This window comes from Ambystoma mexicanum, chromosome 6p (genome assembly GCF_040938575.1).
Source record: "Ambystoma mexicanum isolate Mex_15411 chromosome 6p, UKY_AmexF1_1, whole genome shotgun sequence".
Classification (NCBI taxonomy): Eukaryota; Metazoa; Chordata; class Amphibia; order Caudata; family Ambystomatidae; genus Ambystoma; species Ambystoma mexicanum.
Window position 1 is genome coordinate 1,446,769,160 of NC_090935.1, and position 18,866 is coordinate 1,446,788,025.

At 47.3% G+C, this 18,866-nt stretch overlaps 1 protein-coding gene across 1 annotated transcript in view; it reads left to right on the forward strand.

The window, feature by feature from the left end:
- Window positions 1-18,866, forward strand: part of LOC138510497 (zinc finger protein ZFP2-like) — a 303,907-nt gene that overhangs the window by 250,216 nt on the left and 34,825 nt on the right. Inside the window, exon 7 of the mRNA XM_069626192.1 lies at window positions 16,034-16,144. Within this exon, the coding sequence (XP_069482293.1) occupies window positions 16,034-16,144 (111 nt within the window). The remainder of the gene's footprint in view (window positions 1-16,033; window positions 16,145-18,866) is intronic.

Sequence of the window (18,866 nt, forward strand, 5' to 3'; positions counted from 1 at the left end):
AAAATAAAACATGTATTTATGTATGTTATTGTTTCATTGTACATGGTTCTAACAAGAACTTTTACAATCAACATTACTTACATTAGAAAAAAATCACACTTATAATTCAGACCGATCAACTTTCTTGCAACAAGCTCATTATACAATTCCAATTTACATGATGTTAATCTTACACGTATTCATATACTCAATCACACAATTAAAACACATACAGCATTTTCATCAAACTAAAAACAGTTTAATCTTACTAAAACCTAATTTCATCTTATACACATGGTTTACCCAACAGTCTCAGTCTCATATATAACTGGTTAACCCCATACAATCACACCCAGAGATCAGTTAAAACCCTTCTCCAGACCCAGTAAAGTGCTAGATGGGCTCTGATTGAGTCTGTATTCAAGCAGAATACCTAAAACTCAGGGGATTTTATCGAATTGTAATCATGGACAAAAGGTCCCAAGTTGACCATGTATTTTTACTTTACACACTCTACAAAATCTGGCATCACTAAGCAAGTTCCATTTGGCTCCACGCACTGCTCGTACTGGCAGCTGATTAGTGCATAATTTTAGGCTGAAACTGTGAACATCGGGATCAGGACAGACTGAAAAAAATATAGTTCTGGTTTCATGAATCGATGTACGACTGATTCCACAGCCCTATATCCCTTTAATTTGGAAAGATGGCCGTAATTACACTTCGCAAGGTGTCAACCACACGCAATTTTTAACGTAGCAAAAACTGCACATCCCCTAAGATCAGCGGTCCAATCGTTTTATTGCACAGCTCCCTAAAATAATTAACATACAGGGCGAGGTTGTCCCTGGGATGGATGAGACCATAGCTCTTCCCCAATTTACTTAGCAAAAGAAAGCTTGGTGCTGTCGTTGCCTTTAGCATCAGGGCGCTGCTTCGAGACATTCCCTGTGCTTTAATTGAAAGTGATCTGAGCTCAAGTGGCTCATATTCAATGGAGGCGGACCTCGGTAACCCCAATACCACTCTCCAAAGGGGCATCTCAAGGCCCAGATATTTGTATGAGTCAGTGGGCCTCATTACGAGTAGCCTGGTAAAAACGGGTTCATTACCGGTATGCCGGTAAGAGCGGGTCCGTGCTCGTATGAACCCGCTAATAGCGGGTGATTACGAGTGCGCGAGCACGCGCGAACCCCCATGCTAATGACCGGCATGCCGCTAAAGGCCCTCCAACCCCCCGATAGCAGCATCACGGGAACCGCCGATACCGGCACCGCCTCAGAGCAACCCCTAAATACCGGCCCAGTAATACCACCATGCTAATACCGGGTTCGCAAAACCGGAACCGGAAATTACGTCATCACGTAGGAACGGGAAATGGGCCAGTGGCCATCTTTAAAAACACAATCCATTGCCATCCTCCCTAACCAGCAGTCTTTTCGTGTCGTGCTGAGTTGGAAAACCCTGAGGATGTCCAAGGCCACCCGGAAGACGACCCCCCGGCAGCGGAAACAGCGTTTCTCTGACGCAGAGCTCAATATGCTTACGGACACTCTGGCTGCACATGCAGACATAATGAAAAGCAACGACATGAAGCCCAGATGAGGAGAAAGGAAATCTGGCAGGAGGTTGCCCGGAAGGTGTCGGCCGTGGGGACCAGCCCATATACTGTGCGTGACTGCCGCAAGAGGTGGGACGACCTCTGCTTGAGGTTGAGAAACATCCTGTCAAGCAACAGGAGGGCAGCCATGGCGACAGGTGGGGGTCCACACTCACCGCTAAGCTGATGCCCTGGGAGGAGACTGCCAGCACATTTATTGAACCTGAGTCAATAGAGGGATTTGGAGAGATGGAGATGGGTGCGGCATCATCCCCAGAAAAAGGTGAGTGACCCTGCACATCCCTGTAGGGGAAACCATGACTTACCACAAGTGACGTGGAAGTGAGACTAGGCAAGGCAATGCATGTCCCTACACCTACATCAACATATCCAAGTCAAGATTGCGGCCCAAACACTGCCACACAGAAATGCATGCTGAGTGCCAATCCCATAACCAACACACAGCCAACTTACCAGGACCGTGCCCATGTAACCCAACACACAAACCCATATCAACGGCATGCCTCCTGCCATGCATTGGTTGTCAATATGCCCCCTCAGAATATCAAGTGCCACACACCTGTAAGACATGGATGCATGAATGTATGAATATTGAACAGCACTATAGTATGTCGCTGGCATGTGACACCAACACTGATGGCCTGCATCTCTTCTAACCCCCAGGCACCGACGAGGAAGATGCCAGTCAGGAGCTGAGCGCAAGGGCATCTACATCACGCCATAGGACAAGGGCCACCGCCGCCACCACCCCCCAGCCAGATGAACAGGCCAGACCAACAGGCAGTGTGCCTGACCGGGTGGAAAGCCAGTAAACAACACCTGCTGCCATTGTGGCCCACACACATCAGGACCAGCAGCACACACCCACAACAGATGGAGGGGTGTCCCTCCTGCCCCACCAACCACCGCAGATGTTGTGGATGCGAATGTGGCCCCCGAGGGTGTCACAGTTGTGTCTACTACACCCACCCCAAGCCCCCTGCCCACTCCCCACCCCATATGGAGCCCTACAGCAGTGACGATCCCTGCCTCCATGACTCAGACCTGACCCCCTCCGAGTTGGCCTTCATGCAGAATGCAGGCCCGTGCATGAACCATCCACCACTCCAGCTCCCACCAACACCCTGGAGTCACGCCTGTCGAGGGTGGAGGCACGACAGGAGTCAATGCTGGAACTCCTGCGGCAGTATATTGCTGATGGGGAGGAGACAAGGAGGGGCATTGCAACTGCCATTGCGGGGACCACAGCAGCCATTGCAGTGAACACAGCTGCCGTGAATGCGTCGGCTGTGCTCATGCGGGACTGTCTGGGGGCAGTAACCCAAGTCCTTACTTCCATCCTACTCCATATGCAGCGGCCACGCTTTGGCGCAGGCGTGGAAACTGCCTCGACACATCCACTGACACAACACCTGCATCCTCAGTCCATGCAAGCCCTGTGTGGATGACCCGGAGGAGTGGACGGCACTCGGAGATGCCACCCCCGGACAACAAAAAGCCAAGGAAGTAGAGTGCCCAGACAATGGGAGTGGTACACATGGTTGTGGGTGAAGGGAACCATATCATGGAGTACATTTGGGGACTTTTGGGGTTTGTAGGGTGGGTTAGGGAGTTCACTGTGGATTTTTGGGATTTGTAGGGTGGGTTAGGGAGTTCACTGGGGGTTGGGGGGGAGTGGTAACATTTTCTCTGTTAGTACAAATACACCTGTTGTGTTGAAAAAAATTCAATGCCTGGACATTGTTCATTTTGTGTATATCCATTTAATGTGTGACGGTGTTCAGAGGCCAACTCCAAACAATCCCAGTGTGCATGTCCACATGGACCCAGTGCGTCAGTGACACATGTCTATCATAGTCCCTGTGGTTCAGAAGTATTCGTGAATCAGTGCTTGGCGTACTGCATGCCCACCCCGTGCATCATGTACTGGTAGGGGGCTAGTTCAACTCCGCCTCCATCCTCATCATCGTCACCCGGTGAATGCATGTCAATGTCAGGTGGCAGTGGTACATTTCTCCGGATGCACATTTTGTGCAGCATGACACAGGCCATGGTGATCTTTGCCACCTTAACAGGACTATATAGGAGTGCCCCACCAGACCTGCTTAGGTAGCGGAAACGCGCCTTCAACAGGCCAAAGGTCTGCTCAATCACAACACGAGTATGGGTGTGCACACGATTGTACTCCTCTTCATGGCTGTTCTGCGGGTTCCGCACAGGGGTAAATAGCCACGGCCTCAAGGGATATCCTCCATCACCTGTAAGCAAATACAAATAGGTGTGTGTCACTCAGCTGCCACCTTCAGGAAGCACAGTCATGGCCGCAGCTATTCGGTGTGGACATACACATGTCCTTGTACGTATGCAAGATTGTTATGTTGGTGCATACTATACTGGTATGAGGTGTGGTAGTCTGGATGGCGTTGAATAGATGATGCAGGGTGTAATGATGCATGCTGAGGCGGATGTACTGTGGTTGTACGACAATGTTTTGCCTCCCGTTCAGGCTGTGTATTCTACACTGTGCATGGTCACACTAGCCACATTGGCACAGTTGCAATCCTGTTCAGTAATGCATTGCTCGTCATACCCATGGTGGCCTGGTCGTGCCTCTTACTTGTTGTGTTGGATATGCATTGATGGTAAAATGTGTGCCAGTGATGTCTCATGTTCTGTTTGGGAGGTTCAGGAGTGTTTAGCTCTGCATGCATTCTACCATCCCGACATGTCCCACCCAGGTGGATTATGCATCCCTCCCGCTTTCAGACCCAGGTGGAGTATGCACCCCAGGTGGAGTATGCACCCCCCCCTTTCCCACCCAGGTGGAGTATGCATCCCTCCCCCCCTTTCCCACCCAGGTGGAGTATGCATCCCCCGCCCCTTTCCCACCCAGGTTGAGTAAGCATCCCCCTCTTTTCCCACCCAGGTAGAGTATGCATCCCTACACATCAGTGCCCCAATGCACTGCCATGGGCCAGTTGTACAACTCACCAAGAAGCCAGGCACGTGGTCCAGCATGTCGCTCCATGTGACTGGGTAGCGTGGAGTTGCGCAGCACCATGGCATCATGTGTTGATCCGGGATATCGGGTGGAGCAATGGGTGATGATCTTGCTGGAGTCACATACCATCTGCACATTGATGGAGTGGTATTGCTTGCGATTGCGGTACACCGCCTCTATGGCATGGGGGACTACCAATTCAACATGGTTGCAGTCCAGGGCACCAACACATTTGGGCATGCCTGCCAGTGCATGGAAGCCTACTTTGGTGTTGGCTATCTCCTGGGCAGTCCGTGGTCGGGATATATGGGTGCTTGCGTGCTTCAGGAGGGCATCCAGCACTTGGTTCAACATGCGTGAAAAAAGTGGTTGTGAAATGCCATGCAGCTGCCCCACTGTGTGTTGATAGGTGCCTGTGGCCAGGAAGTGGAGCACGGACACCACCTTTAGAAGCGGGAGGATGGCAGTGAGTATTTCTATGAGGCTGGCAATGTCGTTGTGTATCATGTCCACTATGGTGGTGATGGTGTCCCGGTCCAACCGGTACAGGGTGTGGATCTGCTCAGGGGTTAGGTTGAATGGGCTGGGTCTGGTGCGAGGGATTGGTGGCTGCCTAGGAGGTACTGCTGGCTGCGCTGGTGGTATTTGCTGGGCCTGTCTCATCCTCCTTCTCCTCCTGCATCTCCTCTGTGCTGCCTGTTGTTGCTGTTCTAGTTGTTGTTGTAGTTGGTGTTGTTGCTGTAGTTGTAGAAGTATTGGCATGTCCTCCAGCGCCATGATTGCAACAACTAGTGGTAGCATTTTGGTGTTGGAAGGGGTGTCGTGTGTGGGTGTGCTCATTTAATAATGGCCCAGCCTCCATTGACTCCACCTGTGGGGATTGTGTGCACCTGTGGCAGTTGGCTTGTTTCTTGATTGCTGTTTGCCGGTGGTCCGCGATGCCTGTATGGCTGGCATCGTGCAGCCAGTGATTACCGGCTTCGCGATGCCGGTATTTGCATGTCCGTGTGGATTGGGATGTCCCCCTATTACCGGCATGCCGGTATTTGCTCCCCGAAGGGGCGCGTGTACGCGCCCATGCTGCTGTTAGCAGCACAGTTATTTAGGGTGCCGCTAATACCGGGTCAGAATACACCGGAGCGCTAAGCGATGCCGGTAATCCTTTAGCGGCATCGTTTTACGCTTACCCGCAACCTCGTAATGAGGCCCTGTGTATTCAATTGTACCAACATTAACTGTAATTTTACATCTATTCGTCTTTTTTGCAGCAACCAGCCTTACCCTTGTTTTACTCAGATTTACCGCTGGCTGGTTTTCATTTGCATACAGCCCCAGTTCATTTAGCGTAGCCTTCAACCCAGACAACATGTGATCAAATATGGGCAAGTCATCCGCATACAACATCCCTGAGACCAGACCGTTGGCAAGTTTAGGAGGACAGCAGGCGCATCTCGTCAGACGATCCAACAGATCAACGATGTATATATTAAAGAGCAGGGGGGCGAGCATACACCCCTGCCTCACTCCACTGCTAATTCACATCTACTGTGATAACAAGCCTTGATCTCCTAACCGAATCTGGGCTGAAGTTTTATTATACAAAGCCACAATTACTTCCATAAGCCAGCCCAGACAAACCCACTTACGCGTTTTCTTCCAAAGGATGTTACGGCCCACTTGGTCAAATGCAGACCTGAAATCGACAAATGCGAGGAACAAAGAGGCATTTGGTCTTGAATTAGCCTGTGAGATTATAGTGTTCAGCATGCTAAGATTAGACCTTCCCAGTAATATCGAGCAAAGACAACAGCCCATAATTATCTGGGGCCAAGCGGTCCCCAGATTTAAAGACATGCACCAAGATCGATTTTTTTTTTTTCCTCCAGGAATCCGGTATCGTCCTGGTTACACAGACTTTTTCATACAAGGGACACAAGATACCCGCCCATACAAACACATCTCCCTTCAATAATGCCACAGACAACCCATTTGGTCCGTGTGGCCTTGAATTTTTAAGCTATTTCAAATGACCACAAAGGTTCACAGAATTAAACTCCATAGGCCATACAAAACAAGGTCGCCCAGTTTCTTCGGACATGTTCTGAACATCAAACATTCTGTCCTCGATGTAATTTAAACAATTAACTGATCAGGCGACCTCCTAGCTAGGGACAGTATCGGACACATGCTACTCACATTCCCACTCTTCAAAGGCTGTACCATCCTCTGCCTATTCCCTGTCCTCCCCATTTTTCGCTTTCTTGCGCACCAGTTTCGGTGTTGGTTCTTCAATCTATGGGAATTTCTCAGTACAATATAGGGTGCAACAACGTTGGATTTGGTTAAGTCTCCCAGTTGTTTACGAAGCCTTCTTTTGGCCATATTGATCTCTGGGTCATAGGAATGGGTAGTCTGTTTCTCAGATCATATTATTACTTTACCCCTCTTTACACCAGAACTGAAGGCTAGTACCATCAACCAATGCTCGATTGCATTTACGGATTGAATTAGTAGATCAGCCTTAGGGTCATTTGATTCAAACCATAACCTTTCACAAGCTCTTTCCACATTACGTTCCGTCCACATCAACCTGTTACCCATCTGAGAATGTACAAGATCTGCCAGGCTTCCATGCCTCTGCCCCTTCAGCTCTAAAAGCCATGTCGTACTAAGGGCTGCATGATCACTGACCATTCTGTTACAAATGGATAAAGCACTGATGTTGTTAGTCATTAGATTATTGTCACATGGCAAATTCTGAAATCATTTCTGGCACCTGCTACATGCTGATGATCAAATTTACAGATTGATGAACAATACCAAGTTGATACATAGGATCAATGTGAGAATCAGCAAATTATCTTTTTTCGGCAACGGGAAATGTAATGAAATAAATGATTGCCTTGAAAACGACCCATTGTCGAAACACGTGTCGGCTGTCCACTATACAAGAAATTAAACAGACTTTGGATGGAACTTTTTGGAGTTATTATTCAGGCGCCTTAAACGCCATTATTTGGACTTGGCATCATTTTGGGTTTGAGCGCGGGGCATCAACCCTTTTTCTGTTTGACATTTACCATTTACAGAACTCTGTGGGAAGTTTTGTGGGAGTGAAATTGCCCGCAGCCACCCGTCTTTCTCTTTTCCTTTTTTCATATTACTAATAATAAGAGCAGATAAACCAAGAGTGGTACCTAGCGCACAGTCCTTTGACGATCCCACACTCTGTATTTCCAGATTATTGTAGCACACATAATCCAAAGTAGCCCTCCTTTCCCCTCCCTGCCAAGTGGGCTTCCCAGGGATGTTGCCATCAGTTCTACCATTTAAGATCACTATGTTCCCACTCATGCAGATACCAAAGCCACTTTTTACCCCTCACATTCACCTCCCTTCAATACCATTTTGCTTTTCACAGAAGCAGTACTAAATTTACCCATATTCTGATGGTCACCACACCAGGCATTTAAGTCCCCCACCCCTCCAAGATGATGCCATCCTCCCCTGAGACCTTTGACCCCCCTCAAAAATCAGTTCAACAGCCAAGACGTTACCATCTGGGTAGAGTGGGAGCACTATACTGGATTTTAATTCATGATTAGCTCCAATCAGCAACCCCCCCAAAGGGTCATCCCACCGACACTTTATTTGCTAGTACTTGGTAAATGTTAAACCCATCTACCAGGAACTGTTCAATTAGCCATGTTCCTTGGAGCATAAATACTAAATGGCACAGTAATAACTCGGTGGAGGGACCTTTCTGAAAGAAATGGGAGTGGCCTCTAGTATTCCACGAGGCCAGAGTACATTTTCATTTAGCTGTGCCTTGTACTCCTGCGAACATACTCTTAAACCATTGCGAGCCTTGGTCGTTATCAGTTGTCATACCAGGTACTTAAATCCCTCCCTTTGCCACAACCCCTTTGAGGCTCTGTGAACAGGTACAGTAATTACAACAGCCCCCCACCTGCTGTACAATGGGGGTGGTATCCAACTTGTACCCAAGGAATTCTAAAGATCCAGCCTTCGCTCTTATTAAAGAGGCTGTTAATGGTATGCAACAATTAACCCTCACACACCCCCCAACCCAGATTTCACTGGTTCAACATAATCAAAATCGAATTAACTCAATATGCGCAAAGCTTGTATTTTCTTGCAAGTTCTTAACAGTTCTCTTCTATTAATATGTGGGATGTGGCCTTTCGCCACAATCCTCCTGATTGTACATTTTCTGAGATCAAGTTCTGGATTTCTCACTAGATCAGATTTCGAGAGGGTCGGGCGGTCCCTAACCTCAGCAGGTACCATGCCAACATTACACCCCGGCCGCTGCTCATCTCTGACCACAATAGGCGCAGCCATGGTCACTTCAGGCTTAGTCGCCACAGGTCCTCTCCTAGTAGGTGGGGAGGATTCCAGCAGGGAATGCAGGAGCTCCTCGTTATCTTTAAGTAAACAACTAGTCAGTGTTCACTCACTTGGTAGGTTTTGTTTCATTTTACGGGCCACCCTTTTCCTCAGTTGTTTCGACACCTTTCTCTGGCTAGCCACAGTCACAACTGTTGAATTTAGAGGCTGAGAAAGATCAGTACTGTGGTACACTACTGTGACCGCGATTCTTGCTGCAGCCTTTTTTTGTTTGTTCTGCCTGCAAATCTGTTTGTCAGTTAAATAACAGCAGGGAGATTGGGCTGGAATATCTATCTGCCCACTGGGGACATCCAGACTTTGGGAGGATATAATAATGGTCCGAATATCGGGAATGCAGGCTGATTACCAGACACTCCCTCTGCTATAACCATGAAATCTTTACATATCGGATCTTGGCTGGCTCCCAATCCTCTTTCAAGCAGTGTGCTTGTTTTGTTTCAGCACTTCCTTGTGGATTCACCCACATCATTTCAGAAGAATTTTCACTTAAAAATTCAGGACGTCCCAAGAGGAACCCAACTCAAGTTGCGCCGTATGATCCACATCGGAAGAAATCGTTTTTTCAGGCAAATTCACAGACCCAATATTTTGGGACTGTTCCGCTGTCCGCACTTCTACAGGTGCACCCGTAGGAGGAGAGTTGGAAGAGTGGAACAAGTTGAGAGACACAGAAAGCCTTGAGAGGCCCGATAGGCTTCGGCTGGTGACAATCGAAAAACGGGGGCTATGAGGGAGAGGATTTAGAGGGGAAAAGGAAGGGAGAGGTGGGGAATAGGAAGAGATGAAGCACCTGAAATAACTGTGCCAGTTGCAGACTGATTGTCCGGAGGCAAAAATCCTGCGGCTTCTGAGCGTCGTCCACTGTTGCACATAAGGTAACACAGTTGCAACAGGGAATTGTTATCTATATCTCTAAAAGAGGCATTTGAGGTGGCACCCAGTCATAGCACACCTAAAGACTTATTCATCTTTGACTCAATAACAGCTGGCTCGGTAATCGCTCGCATCACCTTTGCACCTTTACATTTTAAATCATTCATTATTTGACCTGCGCACAGGCCAGGTGTTGCTTCCACCGCATCCTGCTCATGCTGCACTTGTACATGATCACAGTCACGGGGCTCTTAAGGAGTTACTGAGGGATCAGGAGGCACAGCACATTTCTACCCGTTTCGCCTTGCCATAAGGCTTACTTTTACTGTTGCGCAACCTGTAGGTTCTTTGTTTGCAAGGGACTTTGTCTGGCATGGTGGGCTGACCCATAGATGACTTACACTGACTCCTTTACCTCCCAACAGCAAACCCCACAGTCACTGCAAGATCCGCAATCCTTACTGCTTTCTCCCATGCAGACTCACTCTCTCCTTGTGAGTGGGGGACGGCGTCCTGCAAGGACCAAAGCTCACAAAGCTCACTGAGAACACTGAAAACACACTCCCCACACTCTGTCACGCTCCGCGTCGGGCTATGAGGTTTTAACTGGTGCGTTGGATGCAGTAGAAGTAAAAAGAGTGGGAACACTCTTGATCAGTTCGCAGTCCTACAAACACTGAAAACACACTCTGCCACGCTCCGTGTCATGCTATGAGGTTTTAATTCAAAACATATTGAAAGATTGCTTTACTTTCAGTGTCACTACATCAACACCATCTGCATTTTCAAATGTGCTCTTGGTGGTGCTTCATAAGATGATGTGCCAACTAGTCAAACTCACCTCCTCTCAAAAAATTCCCCTCAATTAAGAAGGGGCCCACTCACTAGGCAGCATGTCCCTAACTGCTGGGCAATGACGACCATATCCCTGCTCTCTGCAGGGTCATTCAAACCCATACACCCTGCAATACTGCCTCCAATGCGTCTGGGCCTTTTGTGTGTAGATAGCACAACAGTGCTGAAGGAACGGGACCCCACATTGGAGGTAACCACTTGTAATTACGATAGTGACACTGTTTCCCATTGTCCAATGAGCAGTGCTGCTCACTTGTTTGGTGTCAGGTGGAGGACAGTGCTATGCACTCCCCTGTGCCAGCACTGCAGGTGGTTCAGGAGGGCCAGTGTACCAGTGAATGGCTGGCAGAGATCTTACCTCTACTGAAGGACACCTGGCACAGGTTGCAGCCAACGATATCAGCCTCTGCTGGTGAAAACCAATGAGACTGTGTACCTTAAAATAATCTCAGGTTTTAGGATGATGGCAAAGGGGGTAATTTCTCCTGCCCACCCTGAAACTCTACAGAGACGTCTAGGCCTGCCCTGTACTCTTATTGGGGTTAGTGTATTTTCCTCCTGACCCCTGCGCTACTGGCTGTGCCACCCTCTCCTCCACCACGCTCTCACCACCATTCTCCCTCTTTCTTTCCCCTCCATCACTTCTGCATGTTCCTCCTTCCTTTACTCATCCACCCAGCCTCACCTGCATTCTCCTGTTCCTCCATTCTCTCCTCCTTCTGCCTCCTTAACATCACCATCATTGCCAGCTCCATCGTCAACACCAGTGTCACCGCTAGTCTCAGTATCAAACCAAGCAGTAGCCGCAGCATCTGTTTGGCGAAAAAGGCAGATTGTGTGCTCATCATACCAGATATACTATACAATTGTGCCACCCGTGTTGAGGTAGAAGGGCAACATCAGTAAGTACAGTGACCTTGAACCGGGGGTCCACCTGCACCCCCGGTTCAAGGTCACTGTACTTACTGATGGATAGCACAGCATTTGGGTCTCCAACCATATACTATTTTTCCAATTAAAAAAGCACAACAAAAGGTTTCTCTAGAAAAATGGAAGCATGCTTCTCAAAACAAGTTGGTTGGGGTCCCAAACGAAATATCCTACAAAACTAAGAAAAAAAGTAAGGTGTCAGTACAAAAATAACACAGGTTTCACACAAGACACACACCCATGTGCAGACATACACTCACACCTGCTCCCTTTCAAGAAAATACATTGCTGCCCAATCCCCCTCCAGAAACTCCAGCTTCTCGTACTGTAGTTGTATTCAAACATTTTGCATACCAAGCCTCATCCTTCAGTAAAGGGGTGGAAGGACAGCTCAGGGGTAATGCGGTTGTCCTGGAAGCAAGACAACTCAGCACAACACAGGTTTGAATCCCGATCCTGCGCTTAGAAACCACTGCTGGTATTAAGCACCTTATAAAAGAACAATTATAATTATAATATTATTTCTGCCCCTCCCCCCTGTCCTCCACCTAGTAGCTGGCCCCTTAGGGTGCCCAAAGTTATTTATGGGGGGCTTTTGGTGCTTTAAAATATAAGCAGATTTTCTACTGCCTATATTTTCTTTTAAAATACCTTAATCCTTTTTAATATAAAAACAGTCATCTTAATCCCTTTTCAAAGAGTCTGCCTGGCTCCCCCCGGAATCCCTCGGCATCCTTCGGGCCCCCCATTTTGATGACTACTGTCCTACTCTGTGGTGAGTACCAGTCTTTCCTATCCTTCCTGCGGCCAAACTCAGCCCCCAAACAAAAGTTGCAGGTTCCTTTTTATTAGCGCCTGAACTGGCTTTTCCCAAGAACTTGACCAAATCCTGGCACCTGTATCCAAATCACAAGCAAACTTTACAATCTCAGCCCAATCTTCATGGGAGAACCCGAATCCCACAGCAACATCACAATCTTGTCCAAATCCTCTCATCCAGCAATTGAGCCCATGGGGGTTCGCAGGTGGTTGTCAGGTGATTGACCCAGGTCTAAGTGTGTCAATGCTGATCTACACTCAAATGAATTAATTATATACACATTGTTTTGAGCGATTTTCCCCACATCTCACTCTTATCACTGAAGCACCTGCCCGTCTCCCAGTTGCATCTGTAGGCGAAGGAGGTGGGATCTAGGCATTCTGCATCACCTTGTGCATCACAGTTGCAACTACTTGCTAAATTGTGTGGAATGAGTGGGGTTTCAGTGTCGGATGTTTTTATCCTAATAGTAATTGTCACTTTCAAATGGTTGGATTGGTTTCCTTAATGATGAAAAGTAACAGAAATAGCATAATCAGTTGGAAATGTAAGCATAACCTCTAGAATCTGTCACATCTGTGTTTGGGGGAGAGATTGCTTGTGACCCCAAGTTCAGGTACGTCTGAGGTGCTGAAGATGTGCCATTGCTAGAATTGGGACATGACCCTTGTTTTAGCTCTGATCACGTTCTTGAGTTGGTACTGACTTACAGTGAGTGCCCCAATGAACTAGTTAAAGTGATATGAAAAATATTACTCTTCTGCTTTCTTCCCCAGATGTCTTGCATGTATGCATATGCCAGGTGCTCGGCCATGCCCTTCGGAACATTTTAAGCATGGCGGTTACATTTTCTTTGCAGCCTTGCCAAATCCTCATCAGATCTTGTATGCATGGGATCTATGAAGCACACACCTAGCTAAGCAATAGTCAATTGTTCTTTAAGACTGGGTGCAGGGGTAATAGTCCTGGGAAAGAGGGTCCTTGAAATAAGGCTATGGACCAGTCAATAGGCAGAGGACGTGTTGTACATTGGAGATGTTGGGGATTCATTGCATTGGTTGGACAGCTTCTGATGAGGTCAATACAGCTATGATTAATTTGTGAGGCTGTTTGACAGGGCACAGCTGTGACACTTACTTTTGAGCACCAGCACTTAAGGTCTCATATTCTGTTGGCTTATGATGTGGTATTTTGGCAACTTTATTTTGCTGTCAGAACGTTGTAGTGCCACAACTAGCAACAACAGTGTGCACTGGCCACAAATCTCTGCATCCTGGGCTCGCTCATTCTAATTCATGAACCAGATGATGGCCCGCACAGTCTTGGCAGTGCTAGGCATCCATTTTCATTAATAACAATGAGTTGGAAGATGACCATGCTGTGTTCTTGTACTGGCCATTCCTGCACACTGCTCCAGTCAGTCTATATGACATTGGTACAGATCCTGTAGTGTAATAACCGCACGGTAGGTTGGCAGCAGGACAGCCAGGAGCACTAAAAGAAGGGCAATGCCATGGAAATGGCCATTTCTGAGGATGAGAGTCTGTCCAGAGTGCAACCTAAACATGAAGATGTTGCTGCATTGTTTGACAGAAAGGTTCATTAGTTCAGTAATGATTTTGCCTGCATTTGTCCATTGATTTACCATAGGAGGAAATCATGTTTGCTCTACTTTCTGTGGCTAGACAGTCAATATGTTCTGCTCAGCTTCAATGGGAAGCCTGAGGGGAAAATCCAGAGCCAATCCTACCCCTGCTGAGAGGGCTCCAATTCCTACCGCCCACCTCTCTTGTGCCAGGATGTTTGTATGCATTCCATCTTTAACCCCAAGTTGCTTGCCAGTGTTTTGCTTTTCCTCTTAGAGAGACCTCATCCAAAAAAGCAACCCAACAGACGTGTCAGAGGGTAAATCCTAATCTAGCGCCCTACAAATTTGCAACACGACAAACATCAACCAGCATCAGCGAACAGCCACTTGGAAAAAGTAGACAGAGAAGAGAAAATGAAGCTGTGCATCCATCCCAGCGGGGAGGAGAGTTAGCAACAAAGAGAATTAGTGTCCATACGGAGCAGTCAGAGAAATTGCCCAGTGCTACTGGGGAACACTGGCAAGCACGTACAAAGACTTGCAAACCCACTAGACCACCAAGGACAAAGGGGGAGGGGGGCACCACCATCCTTCGCCAATGGAACTTACACCAGTGGCATACAGAAAAGGAACCCAGAATATGAACACAAATAATTGCATTCATGTGCTGCCACTGCTGTTAAGCAGGGGACCTGTGAGGAAAAAGTGGGCAGGGCTTAGCCCACTGCTTATGACTTTTCATTTCTTTAACCCATCCTGAGTGGGGAAGAGGGGGCCATATTGGCCATAGAAAGGCCAATAGCAGCTTCCAGCATAGGGAGGGTAATATAAGGCTGCAACAGGAAGCAGGAAGTGTGTGTTATTCATGTGAGGTCTGAGGTGAAGTTGAAAGATGGCCAAGAGACAAGCAGGAGGGTGGAAGGAGCATGAAGTGTGTCACCGATTTTTGGAGAAGGTGAGGTACTGTCTAGGGGGTGAAAGTGGGACTGCTGTGTGAGTGCATGTTTGTGTGGAAGGTGTGGTTAGACAGATTAGTAGTGTAAGTAGAGATTGTGAAGAAGATGGTACTGAATGAAAGGAGGGATTAGTAGTGGGGATGAAGGGGCAGTAGGGGGGAAGAGGGAGTAGTAATATGGAGGAGGGGAGGAGTGTGGAGGAATGAGCGGTAGTACATTGTAGGGATGAGTAACATCAAAAGGTGGAGGCGAGACCTAGAAAGTGGGTTGTAGGCAAATTACAGGAAAGCTTTTTAACAGATTAGTACTGTGTTGTCATGTCAACTCAGGCAAATACTGTTACTGCTACAAAATACACTTTTCTGTCCGTCCATACTGTTTAGTTGAATGTTAAAGCCATTGATAGCTGTGTGTGCCCTGTAGTTGTTGGTGTCCGTGGGAAGACTGGTTGCCTTGGTGCATGGGCTGTAATGGGACATGCTCTGTGGCAACTGAGGACTCACCTGCCTGCATAGGAGGCCTTCAGCATACAAATAAGGTCACTCCCACATTTGAATGTGCTATCTGAGGACCTCTTCCACTGCATCCAGTTTTACAGGAGGGTCCCAGCGCTCTTGTAAAAACTAATTGAAGCAGGTGGTGATAATGCAGGGTTTTCCCTCCTTTCTGCACACCGTATGCAAAACCTGGTGCTAGCCTGTACATGGTATCCAACTCTTGCTTGACAATACCAGCTACACTGTAATCAGTTGATAAACCTGTACAAGATGCTAACATCACGTGTTCGTTTGTCACACTATTGCAAGGGCACTTAAAGATGTGTTGCCCATCATCAGTGGCTGTTCCTAATAGATCAGGGTCTTTCATACACTGGTACTGAGGTGTAGCCTCAGGATATCATGCAAGAGAGCCCGACCTGTGTCTATTTTGCTTGTCTGGACTATATTATACAATGTTGCTGTTTTTTTTCTTGTAGGTGAAGAGGTGGTTATACCATCTGTTACCATCAACGTTAAGAATGAGCAAAAGGTTTGCCCCTCAAACCAGGAAGTGTATGAGGTAGAAGAAAGCATTACAAATCCTGCAGGTGGGTAAATAATGCTTACCATAAAGCACCTCAATTTCCTAGGCATCCAGTAAATATGAATGTATTTCTTCTTCTGCAGGGAACTCTACCTAACCCTCATTGACTATCACTCCAACCATCCTCACTGGCTATAGGGCACCCTAAACTCACTCCTCCTAAGTCTTTGACTATCAACTCCACTGACCCAGCTAAAGACCTATTTGAATTCCTCCCTGCGGAAATTTCCAAAATTAGACACTCTCTCCTGACTTTCCTCAAACTCCTGCCTCCTACATTATACACTCGGCCTACTCTACCATTATCCTCTGCCCCTGTCTCCAACTTTAGTCACACTAATGCTGAAGAAGTCCTATCTCTACTAATGAAGGCTAACCCTCTTGCGCCCCATCAGACCTTCTTCATCCTCAGCTCGTCAAACCTATTGCCCCTTTAGTGGTCTCTCACCTCGATGAACTCTTCAACCTGTGCTTGCTTTCCCTCTATTTTCAAAACAGCTACGGTCATCCCTCTCCCAATAAAGCAAGGGGCTGACCCAAACCTGCCGGCTACCCTTTGCACTGTGTCTCTCCTTCCGCAGTACTCTAAAGTGCTTGAAAAGACTTTGTTCAACCGTCTTTCCAATTTCGTAGACATCCACAACCTTCGAGACCCTCAACAAGCAGGGTCCAGCTCTTGTCACCCCACGCAAACTGCTCTCATGAATTTGTCTAACTTAATCTCCTCTGCTAAGCACTCCAAACAATCCTCTATGCTAATTTGCCTTGACCTGTCTGCTGCCTTTGAAACTGTCGATCACTCTGATCTCCTTAATAGTATCTTTCTTCTTGGGATTTCGTAATCGAACCCTTGCCTGGATTGAATCCGAACTGTCACCTTGCCAATTCTCTGTGTCCTAGAGCAACAGTACCTCTCAATTCACTCCTCTAACTGTTGGTGTTCCACAAGGCTCTGTCTTGGGTTTGCTCCTCTTTACACTCTACACCTCTGCTCTTGGGGCACATCTCCTCCTTCGGGTTCTCGTACCAACTTTTCGCATATGACACACAAATCTTCTCTTTTCCAGAAAACTCCTCTGATCTCTCTATCAAAATTTCAAACAGTCTCTCTGCCATTAAATATTGCATGGCTTTGCACTCTCTGATGTTAAACTCTACCAAAACGGAGGGGCTCTTTTTCCCTGCCAAATGCTCTCTCTCCTCTCTTCCTCTGCCTCTCTAGAACCCACCTGACACACTCCTCTACTCTTCTTCAGCTAGAAACATCTGCATCATCAATGGCCCTTCTCACACCTTCTCTACTTTCATCTCCAAATCTGGAACAGCAGCTCACATCAACCTCCTAATAAATATTAGGAAATCAGGCACCTCCTTCTTTTCAACACCGGCAATCATCTCGTAACCACTCTTGTCATCTCTAAACTGGACTACTATGCCAGCATCCTCTTTGGTCTCCCCAACTATGATTTCTGTCCTCTCGACAAAATCATCAACTTCGTTACCAGGTCTCTCTTTGAGCTCCCTGACTTCACACTTACTTCGTCATACCGTCACCAGGCTGGATGGCTGATGATACAAAACAGGGCTAGATTTAAATTTCTTCTACTGGTTTGCAAATCTATCCATGGTAAGGCACCACTGTATCTATCCTCTATCCAACTCTACAAGCCTTCTCGTCAGAGGCACCACGTACGCAGTTGCTCCTGGATCGAGCACCATCTGCGCTGAAAGTCCCTATACTTTCAATGGGACGCCTTACAATTTTGCCCCCTCCTCCTCTGCCTCCCGTCCGTTGGGAAAATCAAAAGTCGACTCCCATGCTTCTCATAATCTCTGCAATGCCTCCTTGCCCTCCCTGTGATTTCTCTCTTGCTCCACTTGCATGGAATTCTCTTCCCCCGGACATCCGAGGAAAAGGTCCACAAGGATTTGTTCAAAAGCAAACTAAAAACCTACCTCCTTGCCTCTGAGTTACCATCTTAACCGGCCTCTCATCTGCCTTCTATCTAACATTTTTCCCTCACCTCCAACCTGCCTTGGTCCCTCACTTTCTCTGCATCCACTCTAGAACTTCAGCCATCATGGTCACATCCTGAGCACAGCTGGCCGTACCGTCTACTTGCACTTAAAAATGTCCAGTATTGGTTTTCCTTAATCTATGTATGTCTGCTTATGTATTGTCCACGGTGACTGTTCCATTTATTCCCTTTCACAACCTGGTCGGAATGTCCCTCAACCTTACCCCATTGTAAGAAGCTTGCTGCTTCCATCAAATCTGATTTCTTCTCTACTGTATGTTCTTTTGTGATCAAAAAAGCGTGTTCCTCCTGTATATAAATAAAGTCTTAGCAACCTTTCACCGAGTGAATATTTAAAAAAAAAAAGAAACTCCTCTGTTGTCTATTCTCTGTCCCTCTTTTTTTTATATTCGCATTATATAAAGTCATACTGTACTTTATCTGATGCTGATCTCAAACAAGATGATGTGGCAGCTGTAGAAGAAATTGGCTGAGTCGGATTAAAATGCAATTTTTGACCAGCGATTCCCTGCAGCTCGGTTAGACCTTTGCCAAGCTAGTATTATTCAAGGGCTACCCCTTGCACTGGGGTCTGCAACTGCACCCATACAGTCCCCTATCCCCTTTCTTTTCTTTCTGCACTTATAAGACATACCCTGTCTGCTGCCTTAATCACAGCACTTGCCACTTGCTGGCCGCACTAACATC